Source organism: Pleurodeles waltl, chromosome 8 (genome assembly GCF_031143425.1).
Source record: "Pleurodeles waltl isolate 20211129_DDA chromosome 8, aPleWal1.hap1.20221129, whole genome shotgun sequence".
NCBI lineage: Eukaryota > Metazoa > Chordata > Amphibia > Caudata > Salamandridae > Pleurodeles > Pleurodeles waltl.
This window is the reverse complement of record NC_090447.1, coordinates 770,049,162-770,067,222: the sequence shown is the minus strand read 5'-3', so window position 1 is coordinate 770,067,222 and position 18,061 is coordinate 770,049,162. Positions and strand designations below refer to the sequence as shown.

At 47.4% G+C, this 18,061-nt stretch overlaps 1 protein-coding gene across 1 annotated transcript in view; it reads left to right on the top strand.

Annotated features, from left to right (window-relative positions):
* ZRSR2 (zinc finger CCCH-type, RNA binding motif and serine/arginine rich 2) overlaps positions 1-18,061 on the top strand; it is a 226,800-nt gene that overhangs the window by 144,655 nt on the left and 64,084 nt on the right. Inside the window, exon 8 of the mRNA XM_069205016.1 lies at positions 9,092-9,305. Within this exon, the coding sequence (XP_069061117.1) occupies positions 9,092-9,305 (214 nt within the window). The remainder of the gene's footprint in view (positions 1-9,091; positions 9,306-18,061) is intronic.

The window sequence follows — 18,061 nt, the reverse complement described above, 5'->3', positions numbered from 1 at the left end:
ATTAGATGCACCAGAAAAGGATCGGTGTATATATGATAATAGTAATTGATCTGGAAAAAAAAAAGGAGTGCCACAAAACATACTGCAAGACAATAGATAATGTGATTTTACTATTGTATGGCTCAACTCTCTTTCTGGCAGTAAAACTAGCCGCAACAACTGAGGCACTCATTCCAATACAGGAGCCTAATGGGAGAAAGGGTCATTGGCCTTCCGCCGCAGCCGAGAATCCCCCCAACCGCCACAAATGGATGACTAATCTTTTCACCTGCTTCTGTCAGTGATTGCGATAGACTGACAAAGTGGTGCAAGATCAGAAATGCACAGGAGTGCTGAACATTGTATAGAATTGCTATTCTTTGATGTTCAAGGCACCTTCCTTTGCAAAGAAGTTGTCTCTTTGCTAGCAGACCTGTTGCAAGAAGATGAACTATTGGTGTAGACACGTGATGGTGCAAGTCTCTAAATCACCGAAAAGCAAGGGGGTTCTATTTCTGCTTGGTTTTGCTAGCAGGATGCTAACCCCTCACCCTAGTTCCCCCTACTTCCATCAGTGAGACTAAGGGCCTCACTATAGGTTTGGCAGGCAGAAAAGCCCGCCGGCCAAACTCCCCCGGCCAGGTTGCCACCACTGCTGATACCTTTTTGCGTGCCCCTTTACAAGTTCGCCTCTGGGTCAGTGGGCAGAAACGGTGTTTCCACCCACTGGCCCAGCGGGGAACAGCCCACAACATTGACGCGGGGTCGCCGGGTGCAGTGTTGCAAGTCTCACGCTTCTTGCGGGGAGTTGCAGGGGTCTATGCAGGGATAGATAAGTCACCCCTCTAGCAGGCCTTACAGCCCTAAGGCAGGGTGCACTATACCACAGGTGAGGGCATAGGTGCATGAGCACTATGCCCCTACAGTGTCTAAGCAAAACCTTAGACAGTGTAAGTGCAGGGTAGCCATAAGAGTATATGGTCTGGGAGTCTATCAAAAACGAACTCCCCAGCTCCATAATGGCTACACTGAATACTGGGAAGTTTAGTATCAAACTTCTCAGAATAATAAACCCACACTGATGCCAGTGTTGGATTTATTAAAAAATGCACAGAAGGCATCTTAGAGATGCCCCCTGTATTCTACCCAATTGTTCAGTGCAGGACTGACTGGTCTGTGCCAGCCTGCTGCTGAGAGACGAGTTTCTGACCCCATGTGGTGAGGGCCTTTGTGCTCTCTGGGGACAGAAACAAAAGCCTGCTCTGGGTGGAGATCTTTCACACCTCCCCCCTGCAGGAACTGTAACACCTAGCGGTGAGCCTCAAAGGCTCAGGCTTCGTATTACAATGCCCCAGGGCACTCCAGCTAGTGGAGATGCCCGCCCCCTGGACACAGCCCCCACTTTTGGCGGCAAGTCCAGGAGAGATAATGAGAAAAACAAGGAGGAGTCACTGGCCAGTTAGGACAGCCCCTAAGGTGTCCTGAGCTGAGGTGACTCGTGACTTTTAGAAATCCTCCATCTTGCAGATGGAGGATTCCCCCAATAGGATTAGGGATGTGCCCCCCTCCCCTCAGGGAGGAGGCACAAAGAGGGTGTACCCACCCTCAGGGCTAGTAGCCATTGGCTACTAACCCCCCAGACCTAAACACGCCCTTAAATTTAGTATTTAAGGGCTTCCCTGAACCTAAGAATTTAGATTCCTGAAACTACAAGAAGAAAAGGACTGCTGAGCTGAAAAACCCCTGCAGAGGAAGACCAGAAGACACCAACTGCTTTGGCCCCAGACTTACCGGCCTGTCTCCTGCCTTCCAAAGAAACCTGCTCCAGCGACGCTTTCCAAGGGACCAGCGACCTCTGAATCCTCTGAGGACTGCCCTGCTTCAAGAAAGACAAGAAACTCCAGAGGACAGCGGCACTGCTCCAAAAGAACTGCAACTTTGTTTCAAGTAGCAGATTTAAAGACCCCTGCAACTCCCCGCAAGAAGCGTGAGACTTGCAACACTGCACCCGGCGACCCCGACTCGACTGGTGGAGAAACAACGCGACAGGGAGGACCCCCAGGCGACTCCAAGACTGTGAATAACCAAAGTTGTCCCCCCTGAGCCCCCACAGCGACGCCTGCAGAGGGAATCCCGAGGCTCCCCCTGACCGCGACTGCCTGAACTCCATTTTCCGACGGCTGGAAAAGACCCTGCACCCGCAGCCCCCAGCACCTAAAGGAACAGAACTCCTGTGCAGGAGTGACCCCCAGGAGGCCCTCTCCCTTGCCCAGGTGGTGGCTACCCCGAGGAGCCCCCCCCTTGCCTGCCTGCAACGCTGAAGAGATCCCTTGATCTCTCATAGGAAACCATTGAAAACCTGACGCGTGTTTGCACACTGCACCCGGCCGCCCCCGCGCTGCTGAGGGTGCACTTTTTGTGCTGACTTGTGTCCCCCCCCCGGTGCCCTACAAAACCCCCCTGGTCTGCCCTCCGAAGACGCGGGTACTTACCTGCTGGCAGACTGGAACCGGGGCACCCCCTTCTCTCCATTGAAGCCTATGTGTTTTGGGCACCTCTTTGACCTTTGCACCTGACCGGCCCTGAGCTGCTGGTGTGATAACTTTGAGGTTGCTCTGAACCCTCAACGGTGGGCTACCTTGGACCCAAAACTGAAACCTGTAAGTGACTTACTTACCTGTTAAAACTAACATTACTTTACCTCCCCCAGGAACTGTGAAAATTGCACTGTGTCCACTTTTAAAACAGCTTATTGTGTTTTATGTAAAAAGTATACATGCTAATGTAATGATTCAAAGTTCCTAAAGTACTTACCTGCAATACCTTTCAAATGAGATATTACATGTAGAATTTGAACCTGTGGTTCTTAAAATAAACTAAGAAAAGATATTTTTCTATAACAAAACCTATTGGCTGGATTTGTCTCTGAGTGTGTGTTCCTCATTTATTGCCTGTGTGTATGTACAACAAATGCTTAACACTACTCCTTTGATAAGCCTACTGCTCGACCACACTACCACAAAATAGAGCATTAGTATTATCTCTTTTTGCCACTATCTTACCTCTAAGGGGAACCCTTGGACTCTGTGCATACTATTCCTTACTTTGAAATAGTGCATACAGAGCCAACTTCCTACATTGGTGGATCAGCGGTGGGGTACAAGACTTTGCATTTGCTGGACTACTCAGCCAATACCTGTTCACACGACAAATTCCAAAAATTGTCATTAGAAATTGATTTTTTGCAATTTGAAATTTTTCTAAATTCTTAAAAGTCCTGCTAGGGCCTTGTGTTAGTCCCTGTTTAGCATTTCTTTTAGTGTTTAAAAGTTTGTGAAAAGTTTGAATTAGATCCTAGAACTAGTTTTAGTTTCTTAAAAAGTATTCCAACTTTTAGAAGCATAATGTCTAATACAGATGTGAATGTGGTGGAACTCGACACCACACCTTACCTCCATCTACAGATGAGAGAGCTAAGGTCACTCTGTAAACTAAAGAAAATAGCAATGGGCTCCAGACCTTCCAAACTACAGCTCCAGGAGCTGTTGGCAGAGTTTGAAAAGGCCAACCCTTCTGAGGATGGCAACTCAGAGGATGATGATAGTGACTTGGAGGGTGATTCCCCCCTACCAGTCCTATCTAGGGAAGACAGGGCCTCTCAAGCCCTGACTCCACAAATCATAGTCAGAGATGCTGGTTCCCTCACAGGAGGGACCAACCTCTCTGAAATCACTGAGGATAACTCCAGTGAAGAGGACATCCAGTTAGCCAGGATGGCCAAAAGATTGGCTTTGGAAAGACAGATCCTAGCCATAGAAAGGGAAAGACAAGAGATGGGCCTAGGACCCATCAATGGTGGCAGCAACTTAAATAGGGTCAAAGATTCTCCTGACATGTTGAAAATCCCTAGAGGGATTGTAACTAAATATGAAGATGGTGATGACATCACCAAATGGTTCACAGCTTTTGAGAGGGCTTGTGTAACCAGAAAAGTAAGCAAATCTCACTGGGGTGCTCTCCTTTGGGAAATGTTCACTGGAAAGTGTAGGGATAGACTCCTCACACTCTCTGGAAAAGATGTAGAATCCTATGACCTCATGAAGGGTACCCTGATTGAGGGCTTTGGATTCTCCACTGAGGAGTACAGGATTAGGTTCAGGGGGGCTCAAAAATCCTCGAGCCAGACCTGGGTTGATTTTGTTGACTACTCCGTGAAAACACTGGATGGTTGGGTAACTGGAAATGAAGTGCATGACTATGTTGGGCTTTATAATTTGTTTATGAAAGAACACATTTTAAGTAACTGCTTCAATGAAAAGTTGCATCAGAATCTGGTAGACCTAGGTCCAATTTCTCCCCAAGAATTGGGAAAGAAGGCAGACCACTGGGTCAAGACTAGGGTAACCAAAACTTCCACTGGGGGTGACCAAAAGAAAGGGGTTACAAAACCTCCTCAGGAGAACGTGGGTGACACTAGAAATAAAGAAAGAGTCCTCTGTAGGCCCCCAAAAACCAGACCAGGTGGGGGGGTCCCAAGACACAACCCAAAACAAAGGTGGGTACCAGGGTAAGAACTGGGATGCCACTAAGGCATGGTGCCATAACTGTAAACAGACAGGGCACCACACCAAGGACACTTCTTGTCCCAAAAACAAACCCCCTAGCAAAATCCCAGGGGTGACCAGTGTAGCCATTGGGGATGACTCCTCAGATGAGGAGGTCTTCATAGCCTTCAACTGGAAAAAAGACCCCACAGGTGAGTTGGAGATTCCAGAGGGAAGTAGACACTTCCACCACCTACTGGTGAATGGAATCCCAGCCACTGCCCTGAGAGACACTTGTGCCAGTCACACTATTGTGCATGATAGGCTGGTGTTCTCAAACCAGTACATCCCAGGTGAGATGGCCAGAGTAAGAGTTAGCCCAGACAGGGTCACTGATAGGCCTGTGGCTTTTGTGCCCATAGAAGTGGGTGGGACTTTTAGCTGGAGAAGGGAGGTAGTCAGTACAGACCTCACCCTTGATTGTCTCCTTGGAAATGACTACCCAGAGGTTAGTCAGAGCCCAAGAGAGGAACTGGTCCAGTGCCAGTCCTCTCCCAAGGATTCTGGAGTTCCTGCCTCTGCAGTAAATGCAAGTAGGCCCCAGAAGAAAAAGAAAAGGAAACAGAGTAGGAAAGGTGGACAACCTTTAACCAAGGTTCCAGCAAGCCAAGGAGATTCTGCTCCAGTAGGGGAGAACTCCAAAAGTGGCTCTGATCAAGTCCAACCTGACCCACAAGAAGTCCTGGCTAGTCAGGCAACTGTTAAGTCTGAGTGGGTGGCTCCTCAGCTAACAGAAGAAAGAGTGGAAGAAGGGTGTTTACTACAAGATGTGGTAACCCCCCACTCTAATACAGCAGACAGGCACCCTGAACCCAAAGAAGCCTGTAACTTAGCCCCTTCCCTTGTAGGTGAAGAGCTAAAGGTGTGGTTCTGGGCACTGACAGCTGTCAGTGGCCTCTGCTGGGTGTTAGCCTTTATGGCTGCCCTATCCTTGGCATGGTGGTCAGACCCCATGCCAAATAGCAAGTTAGGCCCCCTGACCCTGTTGGTCATGGTAGGGTTACTCCAGCTCTGGGTAACCTCTTTGGGTAAGCTAGGGGTGACCCTGGCTAAGATAAGATTAGCAGAGGTGGATACCTCTAACCCCAAAATAGAGAGAATGGGTGAAGACATTAAAAGCACAGACAAGAGGCAGTTCAGATTAGGTCCTATCACTGTGGAAGTGGGTCAGTTCCCCAGAGGGAATGACCTGGACAGGAGGATGTAAGGCAGAGTAGGCCCTGCAACAAACCAGCCTATTTCCTCTACTCTTCCTCGCCTGACAGACTAGGAAGACTCTCCCAGCTTTGGCTGAGTCTCCTGGCCTGTGGGCTGGGGGGGGGGCTTGTGTAAAGAAATGGCTCCCTGTTGCAGTTACCCCCCACTTTTTGCCTGATACTGATGCTGACTTGACTGAGAAGTGTGCTGGGACCCTGCTAACCAGGCCCCAGCACCAGTGTTCTTTCACCTAAAATGTACTTTTGATTCCACAATTGGCACACCCTGGCATCCAGGTAAGTCCCTTGTAACTGGTACCCCTGGTACCAAGGGCCCTGATGCCAGGGAAGGTCTCTAAGGGCTGCAGCATATCTTATGCCACCCTGGGGACCCCTCACTCAGCACAGACACACTGCTTGCCAGCTTGTGTGTGCTGATGAGAACAAAACGAGTAAGTCGACATGGCACTCCCCTCAGGGTGCCATGCCAACCTCACACTGCCTATGCAGTATAGATAAGTCACCCCTCTAGTAGGCCTTACAGCCCTAAGGCAGGGTGCACTATACCATAGGTGAGGGCACCAGTGCATGAGCACTATGCCCCTACAGTGTCTAAGCAAAACCGTAGACATTGTAAGTGCAGGGTAGCCATAAGAGTATATGGTCTGGGAGTCTGTCAAAAACGAACTCCACAGCTCCATAATGGCTACACTGAATACTGGGAAGTTTAGTATCAAACTTCTCAGAATAATAAACCCACACTGATGCCAGTGTTGGATTTATTAAAAAATGTACACAGAGAGCATCTTAGAGATGCCCACTGTATTTTACCCAATTGTTCAGTACAGGACTGACTGGTCTCTGCCAGCCTGCTGCTGAGAGACGAGTGTCTGACCTCATGCGGTGAGAGCCTTTGTGCTCTCTGAGGACAGAAACAAAGCCTGCTCTGGGTGGAGGTGCTTCACACCTCCCCCCTGCAGGAACTGTAACACCTAGCAGTGAGCTTCAAAGGCTCAAGCTTCGTGTTACAATGCCCCAGGGCACTCCAGCTAGTGGAGATGCCCGCCCCCCCGGACACAGCCCCCACTTTTGGCGGCAAGTCCAGAAGAGATAATGAGAAAAACAAGGAGGAGTCACTGGCCAGTCAGGACAGCCCCTAAGGTGTCCTGAGCTGAAGTGACTCTGACTTTAAGAAATCCTCCATCTTGCAGATGGAGGATTCCCCCAATAGGATTAGGGATGTGCCCCCCCCCCCTCCCCTCAGGGAGGAGGCACAAAGAGGGTGTAGCCACCCTCAAGGACAGTAGCCGTTGGCTACTGCCCACCCAGACCTAAACACACCCCTAAATCGAGTATTTAGGGGCTCCTAGAACCCAGCAAGACAGATTCCTGCAACCTAAGAAGAAGAGGACTGCTGAGCTGAAAAACCCTGCAAAGAAGACGGAGACACCAACTGCTTTGGCCCCAGCCCTACCGGCCTGTCTCCCCCCTTCGGAAGAAAACTGCTCCAGCAACGCTTTCCCCAGGACCAGCGGCCTCTGAATCCTCAGAGGACTGCCCTGCTCTAAAAGGACCAAGAAACTCCTGAGAACAGCGGCCCTGTTCACCCAAGTCTGCAACTTTGTTTCCAAAGAAGCAACTTAAAGACAACTGCATTTCCCGCCAGAAGCGTGAGACTAGCAACTCTGCAGCCGACGCCCCTGGCTCGACTTGTGGAGAACCAACACTTCAGGGAGGACTCCCCGGCGACTCCGAGACTGTGAGTAACCAAAGTTGTCCCCCCTGAGCCCCCACAGCGACGCCTGCAAAGGGAATCCCGAGGCTCCCCCTGACCGCGACTGCCTGACTCCCAGATCCCGACGCCTGGAACAGACCCTGCACCGCAGCCCCCAGGACGTGAAAGATCGGAACTCCAGTGCAGGAGTGACCCCCAGGAGGCCCTCTCCCTTGCTCAGGTGATGGCTACCCCGAGGAGCCCCGCCCCCCCCCCCCCCCCCCCCCCCCAGCCCCCCTTGCCTGCCTGCATCGCTGAAGAGACCCCTTGGTCTCCCATTGATTCCAATTGAAAACCCGACATGTGTTTGCACACTGCACCCGGCCGCCCCGTGCCGCTGAGGGTGTACTTTCTGTGCTAACTTGTGTCCCCCACAGTGCCCTACAAAACCCCCCTGGTCTGCCCTCCGAAGATGCGGGTACTTACCTGCTGGCAGACTGGAACGGGGGCACCCTCTTCTCCATTGAAGCCTATGTGTTTTGGGCACCACTTTGAACTCTGCACCTGACCGGCCCTGAGCTGCTGGTGTGGTAACTTTGGGATTGCTCTGAACCCCCAACGGTGGGCTACTTTGGACCCAAACTTGAACCCCGTAGGTTGTTTACTTACCTGCAAGAACTAACAATTACTTACCTCCCCTAGGAACTGTGAAAATTGCACTGTCTAGTTTTAAAATAGCTATATGTGTTTTATTTGAAAAGGATATATGCTATTGTGATTATTCAAAGTTCCTAAAGTACTTACCTGCAATACCTTTCATTTGAGATATTACATGTAAAATTTGAACCTGTGGTTCTTAAAATAAACTAAGAAAATATATTTTTCTATACAAAAACCTATTGGCCTGGAATTGTCTTTGAGTGTGTGTTCCTCATTTATTGCCTGTGTGTATGTACAACAAATGCTTAACACTACTCCTTTGATAAGCCTACTGCTCGACCGCACTACCACAAAATAGAGCATTAGTATTATCTCTTTTTGCCACTATCTTATCTCTAAGGGGAACCCTTGGACTCTGTGCATTCAATTCCTTACTTTGAAATTGTGCATACAGAGCCAACTTCCTACATCATTACAACATGATCTGGCACATCATTTAATGAGCACAAGGTGAGTTTTTCAACGACGGCTTTGCAGTTCTTTCCATAGCAGTGTCAAAAACAATATAATGAAAGAAATTCCTTCCCAAAAATTAGCCCTCACAGACTACAGTGGAATGTGCTTGACTTATGGGAGTTGTTATATGGGGTGGTTCGCTTGATCCCAGAAAGAGGCCATGTATTACATCAGCCTCCTCAAACTCACAACAAGTTATGTAGATAGTTTACACATCGTTCAAAACCAATTACTTCCTTGTTGAATAAGACACCCCCAAAATATAGTAATACTTGTGCTAAGGAAGTCTGTCAATCGGGGTTCAAAGTGTAGCCATCAGCAATCTTCCGCATTTCTGGCTTAAATGAGGATTTCTGTGATGGAGAACCTGGATTAAAAGTCATAAATTTTAGTATCTCTTATTTCATTAAAATGTTTTACAGGTGTTCGCGCAAGCACTCCCATCCAGCTTCCAGCCCAACCCTCCTCATCCGAGGTATGTTTGTTACATTTGGGATGGAGCAGTGCAGGAGGGATGACTATGACACAGATTGTGGTTTGGAGTACAGCGAGGATGAAATCTATCAGCAATTTTTAGAGTTCTACAGTGATGCTGTTCCTGAATTTAAGAGTGTGGGAAGAGTCATTCAATTCAAGGTATGTGCACAGTGATGTTTAGTTTTGGGATCGTTTTTAAGCTGGCTTTTCTTTAGTGTTCCTTGTTTGGGTATATCCTATTGTAAGGAAATGCCTCCTTGGCATGGTTGCCCCCTGACTTTTTGCCTTTGCTGATGCTATGTTTACAATTGAAAGTGTGCTGAGGCCTGCTAACCAGGCCCCAGCACCAGTGTTCTTTCCCTAACCTGTACTTTTGTATCCACAATTGGCAGACCCTGGCATCCAGATAAGTCCCTTGTAACTGGTACTTCTAGTACCAAGGGCCCTGATGCCAAGGAAGGTCTCTAAGGGCTGCAGCATGTCTTATGCCACCCTGGAGACCTCTCACTCGGCACAGACACACTGCTTGCCAGCTTGTGTGTGCTAGTGAGGACAAAACGAGTAAGTCGACATGGCACTCCCCTCAGGGTGCCATGCCAGCCTCTCACTGCCTATGCAGTATAGGTAAGCCACCCCTCTAGCAGGCCTTACAGCCCTAAGGCAGGGTGCACTATACCATAGGTGAGGGTACCAGTGCATGAGCATGGTACCCCTACAGTGTCTAAACAAAACCTTAGACATTGTAAGTGCAGGGTAGCCATAAGAGTATATGGTCTGGGAGTCTGTCAAACACGAACTCCACAGCACCATAATGGCTACACTGAAAACTGGGAAGTTTGGTATCAAACTTCTCAGCACAATAAATGCACACTGATGCCAGTGTACATTTTATTGTAAAATACACCACAGAGGGCACCTTAGAGGTGCCCCCTGAAACTTAACCGACTGTCTGTGTAGGCTGACTAGTTCCAGCAGCCTGCCACACCAGAGACATGTTGCTGGCCCCATGGGGAGAGTGCCTTTGTCACTCTGAGGCCAGTAACAAAGCCTGCACTGGGTGGAGATGCTAACACCTCCCCCAGGCAGGAGCTGTGACACCTGGCGGTGAGCCTCAAAGGCTCACCCCTTTGTCACAGCCCAGCAGGGCACTCCAGCTTAGTGGAGTTGCCCGCCCCCTCCGGCCACGGCCCCCACTTTTGGCGGCAAGGCTGGAGGGAACAAAGAAAGCAACAAGGAGGAGTCACTGGCCAGTCAGGACAGCCCCTAAGGTGTCCTGAGCTGAGGTGACTCTGACTTTTAGAAATCCTCCATCTTGCAGATGGAGGATTCCCCCAATAGGGTTAGGATTGTGACCCCCTCCCCTTGGGAGGAGGCACAAAGAGGGTGTACCCACCCTCAGGGCTAGTAGCCATTGGCTACTAACCCCCCAGACCTAAACACGCCCTTAAATTTAGTATTTAAGGGCTACCCTGAACCCTAGAAAATTAGATTCCTGCAACTACAAGAAGAAGGACTGCCTAGCTGAAAACCCCTGCAGAGGAAGACCAGAAGACGACAACTGCCTTGGCTCCAGAAACTCACCGGCCTGTCTCCTGCCTTCCAAAGATCCTGCTCCAGCGACGCCTTCCAAAGGGACCAGCGACCTCGACATCCTCTGAGGACTGCCCCGGCTTCGAAAAGACAAGAAACTCCCGAGGACAGCGGACCTGATCCAAGAAAAGCTGCAACTTTGTTTCCAGCAGCTTTAAAGAACCCTGCAAGTTCCCCGCAAGAAGCGTGAGACTTGCAACACTGCACCCGGCGACCCCGACTCGGCTGGTGGCGATCCAACACCTCAGGAGGGACCCCAGGACTACTCTAAGACTGTGAGTACAAAAACCTGTCCCCCCTGAGCCCCCACAGCGCCGCCTGCAGAGGGAATCCCGAGGCTTCCCCTGACCGCGACTCTTTGAATCCTAAGTCCCGACACCTGGGAGAGACCCTGCACCCGCAGCCCCCAGGACCTGAAGGACCGGACTTTCACTGGAGGAGTGACCCCCAGGAGTCCCTCTCCCTTGATCAAGTGGAGGTTTCCCCGAGGAACCCCCCCCTTGCCTGCCTGCAGCGCTGAAGAGATCCCTAGATCTCCCATTGACTTCCATTACAAACCCGACGCTTGTTTCTACACTGCACCCGGCCGCCCCCGCGCTGCTGAGGGTGAAATTCCTGTGTGGGCTTGTGTCCCCCCCGGTGCCCTACAAAACCCCCTTGGTCTGCCCTCCGAAGACGCGGGTACTTACCTGCAAGCAGACCGGAACCGGGGCACCCCCTTCTCTCCATTCTAGCCTATGCGTTTTGGGCACCACTTTGAACTCTGCACCTGACCGGCCCTGAGCTGCTGGTGTGGTGACTTTGGGGTTGCTCTGAACCCCCAACGGTGGGCTACCTTGGACCAAGAACTAAGCCCTGTAAGTGTCTTACTTACCTGGTTAACCTAACAAATACTTACCTCCCCTAGGAACTGTGAAAATTGCACTAAGTGTCCACTTTTAAAACAGCTATTTGTGAATAACTTGAAAAGTATACATGCAATTTTGATGATTTGAAGTTCCTAAAGTACTTACCTGCAATACCTTTCGAATGAGATATTACATGTAGAATTTGAACCTGTGGTTCTTAAAATAAACTAAGAAAAGATATTTTTCTATATAAAAACCTATTGGCTGGATTTGTCTCTGAGTGTGTGTACCTCATTTATTGTCTATGTGTATGTACAACAAATGCTTAACACTACTCCTTGGATAAGCCTACTGCTCGACCATACTACCACAAAATAGAGCATTAGTATTATCTATTTTTACCACTATTTTACCTCTAAGGGGAACCCTTGGACTCTGTGCATGCTATTCCTTACTTTGAAATAGCACATACAGAGCCAACTTCCTACACCTATGTTCTTATGTTGTTTCAGTTCAAGAAGCATATTTTGTTTTTTTCTGATGTCTTTATAGTTCACCGCATTGCCTATAAAATGGGATTTTCTGTAGCTGTTTGTTTATTAATTAAATGAAAAACCAATGTGCAGATGGTCACTATATTTGCACAGCATGAAAGCCTTTCAGTAATTGAGTGACTTTCCTTGGCTTGGTGAAAATCTTATCAGTCGGTTTGGAGATGTGGTAAAATGTGAGGGCCATCTATATCAAACTGTCACTTTATTTGTGTCAGTACACCATCAGTGGCCAGCACATGTGCAGAAGTTTGCATATGCAAGGTGCAATAACATACAGTATCAGTTTGTGAATAGTATGAATTTGCTCTCCCTTAAAAGATAACAAACAATCCTAGCTATACACATACTACTGCCTAAACACACAACAGAATACTAGTTTCCTTTACCCAGCCTTACTGACCTTTCATGGTGCCAATAGAACTATCTGTACTGATCCTAATTACAGAGGCTGAAGGCAGTGAGCGTAAACATGCCTTAGAGACTACCCGTAGACCAAGAAAGTTCTTGTGATTTCTATGATTGCTGACACACACCTCCACCTTCAGGAATTGCATCAAAACATCTTCGGTCTACTTCACAATAGAGCAGTGGAACAAGTGCCCAGAAGCCAATGCAATAAAGGCTTAATTTCAAGATTCTTCATGCTAAAGAAGGAGGTTAGTTTAGTTTATTAATATTGAACGGTTAATTAAAACCATTGCAAAGGCAGTTAGTAGCGAAGGAAAAAGGCAGACTGTGTCCTGTTCTGAATTTAAGGGAGCTCAAAAGTTCTTCAAGAAGCAGTCTTGCAAGATTCTCACCCTTCATAAGTTTCCCTTATTTCTGGAGGAAGGAGAGTTATGTACCTCCTGTGTGCATATTACCACATTACTACACAGACCCACTTCACAGGCAGTTTCTGAGGATCCCAGTGGTGAGTTAGCATTATCAGTTCAAAGTATGTCCATCAAGCCTGAAATCTGCTCTGAGAATTTCCAGCAAATGCCAAACTCCAGCAGCTGCCCACCTGAGTAAAGAGGGTTATCAGGTGTGTGTGTGTGTGACCTCAGCAGTTGACCCCCTGAAAGCACCATCAAAACACGAGGGAAGCAGTCAATGGAAGCCTTTCTTGTGCTCTCTGCTGTAGGGGCCTTAACCTGAAAACTAAAAATTAATATGCATGATCTCTCTACAAAGGGTCTCTGGTTGGAGAAGAGCAAAAAGCTTCATATCAGTGTTGTGAGTTGCAATAACATGTCATGTCTTGGAAGCAATCCAGCAGAATTTATTAGAAAAGACAGTCCGTACCAACAAGTACAGAAAGGAGAACCTCTTTGTGTTACAATACCAAACAAAGGGCACAAAGTCTTGCAACCTTTTGGAGAAGGCTCACTAAATTTGGGATTGGGTGAAGTCCAACATCTCTGTGGAATATTCTGTATAATGATAAGCCTTGAGCTGCACCCTCTTGGACTGTCACAACTTGAACTACTACCAACTGCAGATATCTTCAGGCCCTGGAGTCAGCCACCGTGGTACTTTTTTTTAATCACTCAGCAGAATAAGAAATTCCCACTATAAACACTGGCAGCCATTGTCACAGGAGTGTGGATTTTGATTACCTTTGCTTGCATCATTCCTCCTTTCCACTGGTTTTTAGGGTCGTCAGCAAGGCAAGAGTGAATGCCCAGCACTGGAAGCGGAGTGGGCGGGGGAGGAGAGGGGTGCTGGGGGTGTTAAGGTAAGCACTGGAGCTTGCACTTTTTGTGCATATAAGGTAAAATGAAAAAGAAAAAAGGTTTTGGCCCTATGCGGAGCCCCTCTGGAACCCCACTGCCAGGCTTAGGGGTCAGGGTATCTCTACCCGGCCCCCTTACATCTTTTCTTTTACCTTTTTCTTTTGGGGCTCAGGATCGAGTCCTGAGTCCTAAGATTGCTGCTGCTGCTACATCTTGGTAGATGTAGTGGCAGCCAGTCAGATCTTGGTTTGATATCTGTTGGCCCAGCAAGTCCTCCACGGTGTGAAATATACAAAATGTTTGTGCATTAATTACTCGAAGACTACTGAATCGATTTACACCAAATTACAAAAATCAGTGTCTTGACCACAATCTCACATTCTGCCAAAGTGTTAGTTCCTGTTTGGGCTGTAGATGGTCTAAAATTCTTATGGAAAAATAAATGAGGAAAATGCGTTTTGGGACACCCCATTTTTCTCTGTCCCTGCTTTACAGATTACCCCAAGGTTTTCGATGTACAAACTAGGCAAAAAGTAGCACTTTTTAAAAACGCTTCGTGAAAATCCATCAAACAGCTTTAAGTTGTTAGCTACACAAAAAAGGCATCTGCTGTGGAAACATGATCCTAACTATTATTACCCATATATATGTAGTAAATGGCCTTGTTCCTCTGTATGGTTATGGAACTCCTTGGTGACTTGAAATATCCTTATAATATACGGCAGGGGGCACTTTATTGCTTATAGAATGTTAAATGTGGTCTACTGCGTTATGTTATATGGCACAAGTGTTCTAATAAACACACATTCACACACATTTCTTCAGTGCAAAGGTTAAATTCCCATATTAAGACAAACAGAACAAGCATTGGCATAGCCAGTAGGTCTCACCTATGGGACCTTGTAAGTTTTTAGCTATGCAGCACATTATCAGACTACCCAATGCGTCAATCTCGGTTTCTGGCCCTGTGTGCGTGATCGGAAACCCCACAGGTGACACAACATCAGGTAGATTAGAGCTGCAGCCACAGCGACACCAGGAGATAGCCTGCATAAAACCGCATGGGCTGTTACTTTTGTACTTACATTGATGTATGGCATGGGAAGTGACAATGGCTTGGGGATCGGAGATGTATGTATGTAGGTGGCCTAGCACTGACCTCAGGATTGGAGATACTTGGCATTGGGGATTGCAGTGCCCTTGGGACCCGAAAGGTACAGCTTTGAGGCAGAACTACCTTTTGTGATGGGAGATGCAGGGGAACTGCTCCCGTCTTTGGCATCATAGATGCGTGGCATATAGGTCTCATGAACCCATTGCTGACCACACAGGAGGTTGGGAAGAGTGGAGTGAAAAACTTGTATTACAACAAACAAGAAAACGCAGCAAGCAACTTTAAGGCTAAGTTGTGGGTTCTTTTTGCTCATAACACATCACATATGTGTTGGAGAAAAAACACTAAAATTCCAAGGAAGAACAGTTAAATTGTGTTCTGGTTACAAAACAAAACCGGAAAATCATAGATCACTGTTCAAAAGTGCTTAGAAACTAATGTGCTAAGTTTATATCTCCGATTCAAGAGGATGCCAGTGAGATTCGTGTGACTCCATATTTAAGTAGTGGCATATCTCACTTGTCCCTATCTTCAGTGAAGCCATCATGTAGCTGGGGAACTTGTATTGACCAGTGTCCAGCACATGCATTTAAAATGGCTTCCCTGGTCACTTACTATGTCTGAGAATTGACAAAGACTGCTCGTGCAGATATGCCCTCAAATGTAGTATAATGCACCCTGCCCTAGGGTTGTAAAGCCTGCTAGAGGGGAGACTTGCATATATTGCATCTAGTGTTGGGTGAGATGGCACACAGGCTGTGTTTCATGTTGTGTGTTTCACTTTTGTCTGCACCAACACATGCAGCCTGTAATGGCAACCTTTTATGAGCGTGGTGAAGGGTCCTTTAAGGTGGCACAATTTGTGCTGCAGCCCTTAGGGGGGGACCCACTTTAGCACCTCAGGCCCTAGGTACCAGGGATACCATTTACTAGGGACTTACAGAGGGTGCTAAAGGATTTGTAAATTGTGGAAACAACTTTACAGTTTAGCGAAAGAGATATGGCACTGGGCACCTGGTTAGCAGGAACCCAAGGCACTTTCAGTCAAAATCACTCAGATACCTGGCAAAAAGTGGGGGTAACCATGTCAAAAAGAGGCACTTTCACACAATATGTGGTTGTCCCATGACTTGCTAAAACAATAGTATTTGTTTTGGCACAGAAATATGCTTACATGTTTTGTTTTATTAAAAAAAAGGTTTTCCAACAATCTTAAATTAAACATTTGTTTTGTAATTCACATTATCCTTGTCTACCCAAAAGTTCTGAGACAGAAACTTATGTTCCATAACTAATACCTGGTAACTTTGTCCTTAGTTTCCACTAAGCAAGTTGCAGCCCATTTGTGTGGACTGACTGCTCTAAAAACCACAACAATAAGCGTCAGTCTACAGTTATGAACAGAAAGACTCTTTATCGTAGTGAAGGAGGCACTGGTCAAATGTAATTGTGCTGAACTCTATACACCACTCTGTAATGAAGTAAAGATGTGCATGGCAAAATGAAGCAGCATTCGTATGCACATGGGCTGGTCTGCTACGTGTAAGGTAGATGTGTACATTGAGGTCACGTGTACCAAATAACACTTACGGCAGAGTCCTGGTTGGGCATTGTTGTCACCGTACTCTAAATGTTTTTGAGTGTCCCTTATGCAGTCTTTTGAAAGTTATGAATGGCAAAGAAAGATATCCTATGACCACTTGGTGACTGTAGTCCTGACGGTGTACTGTCACAACTGTGCTCACATCTAGTCTTGCGTCATGTCTCAGGTAGTCGAAATTTGAGATGGTTTTGGGTGAGATGTTAGTGCATTTTATAAGGAAATACTTTAGTTTTTTTTAAGTCTCCTCTGTTTTTTATCGTAAGACTGTTGAGTTAGAGTTAGAAGTCATACTGCCAGTATTTAACTGGAAGGTGCCTTTTCAATAGAATTGGAATCTGTGAAGTAAAGGGTTCAAACAAACATCACTTCAATAGATGCATTAACCCACTTATCTTGGACTACAATTGTAACCTGTGATCAGTTCTTTACATACTCTTGAGAGAGAAGTGAGCGCCACCCATGCTGACAATGAACTAGTCTGCTTGAAGCGAGATGTGCTGAAAGATGTTGGAAAGAGAATGGGTCACTGCTGTGCAAAAGGTTGGTATTGCTCTCACACAGCAGACACACATTGTACAGTCACATACCCCTGCCCAGATCACAGACTTTTAGCAGACACAGTCTACAAAGACCCGCACTCTCTGCAGGCACTCCACTGCACAGAACTGCGTCTGGCCTGTGCAGACACACCCACCTGCACATTAACAAGGACTACACACACATCTTTGCACAGAACCCGCCCACCTTGCACTGACACCCTCCCTGTAGTGACTCGGACAAACAGCACATACACAGTGCAGCCATATCCAGCCTGCAGAAAGATACACATACATCCTGTATAGGAAGAGGCATCATGCAGAGACTCATACACATACACACACACACACACCTCCTTTCAGAGAGATTCTAAAGAAGCACACCTTGTAGACGTTTATAATGATACTGTACCCTTTACGCAGCAAAATTTATGCAGAAAATGTTCATCTCCAGAAGGCCTCCCTTGCAGCAAATACACCACCATAATGGCTTGTGTAGAGCTCATTGCACAGACAGAAATTAATGGTTCAACAATCGGGCTTACGTGACACTGGCTGCTGGGATGAGAATGTTGCTGAAGATCAGGTCAAGGTTGAGGGGTCTGACGTTCATGGGTTGTAGTTCAGGGGCATCAGAGATCAAGGGAGCAAAAAGCAAGGTGACACCCTGGGTGGAACGAATGGGCTGAGCATTGGCAGACTAGAGCCACAAATGGAACCAGTGGCCGAAGAATTAAAAGTCCAGATTGAGCAGATTTGTGTGGGGCAGACATGAAGAGTCCAAGGGGGCTCAAATAGACGAGGTGGGACCCAAAAGCTAGCGCTCAGAGGACCCTTGGCGAGCAAATTAGCCATGGTCAATGGTGAAAGCAGCTGGCATTAGAAGTCACAATTCAAGCCCCGATTTGCAGCCTCTTAAAGTCATCTGGAGTTGTGCTCTGGCCCCTCATGC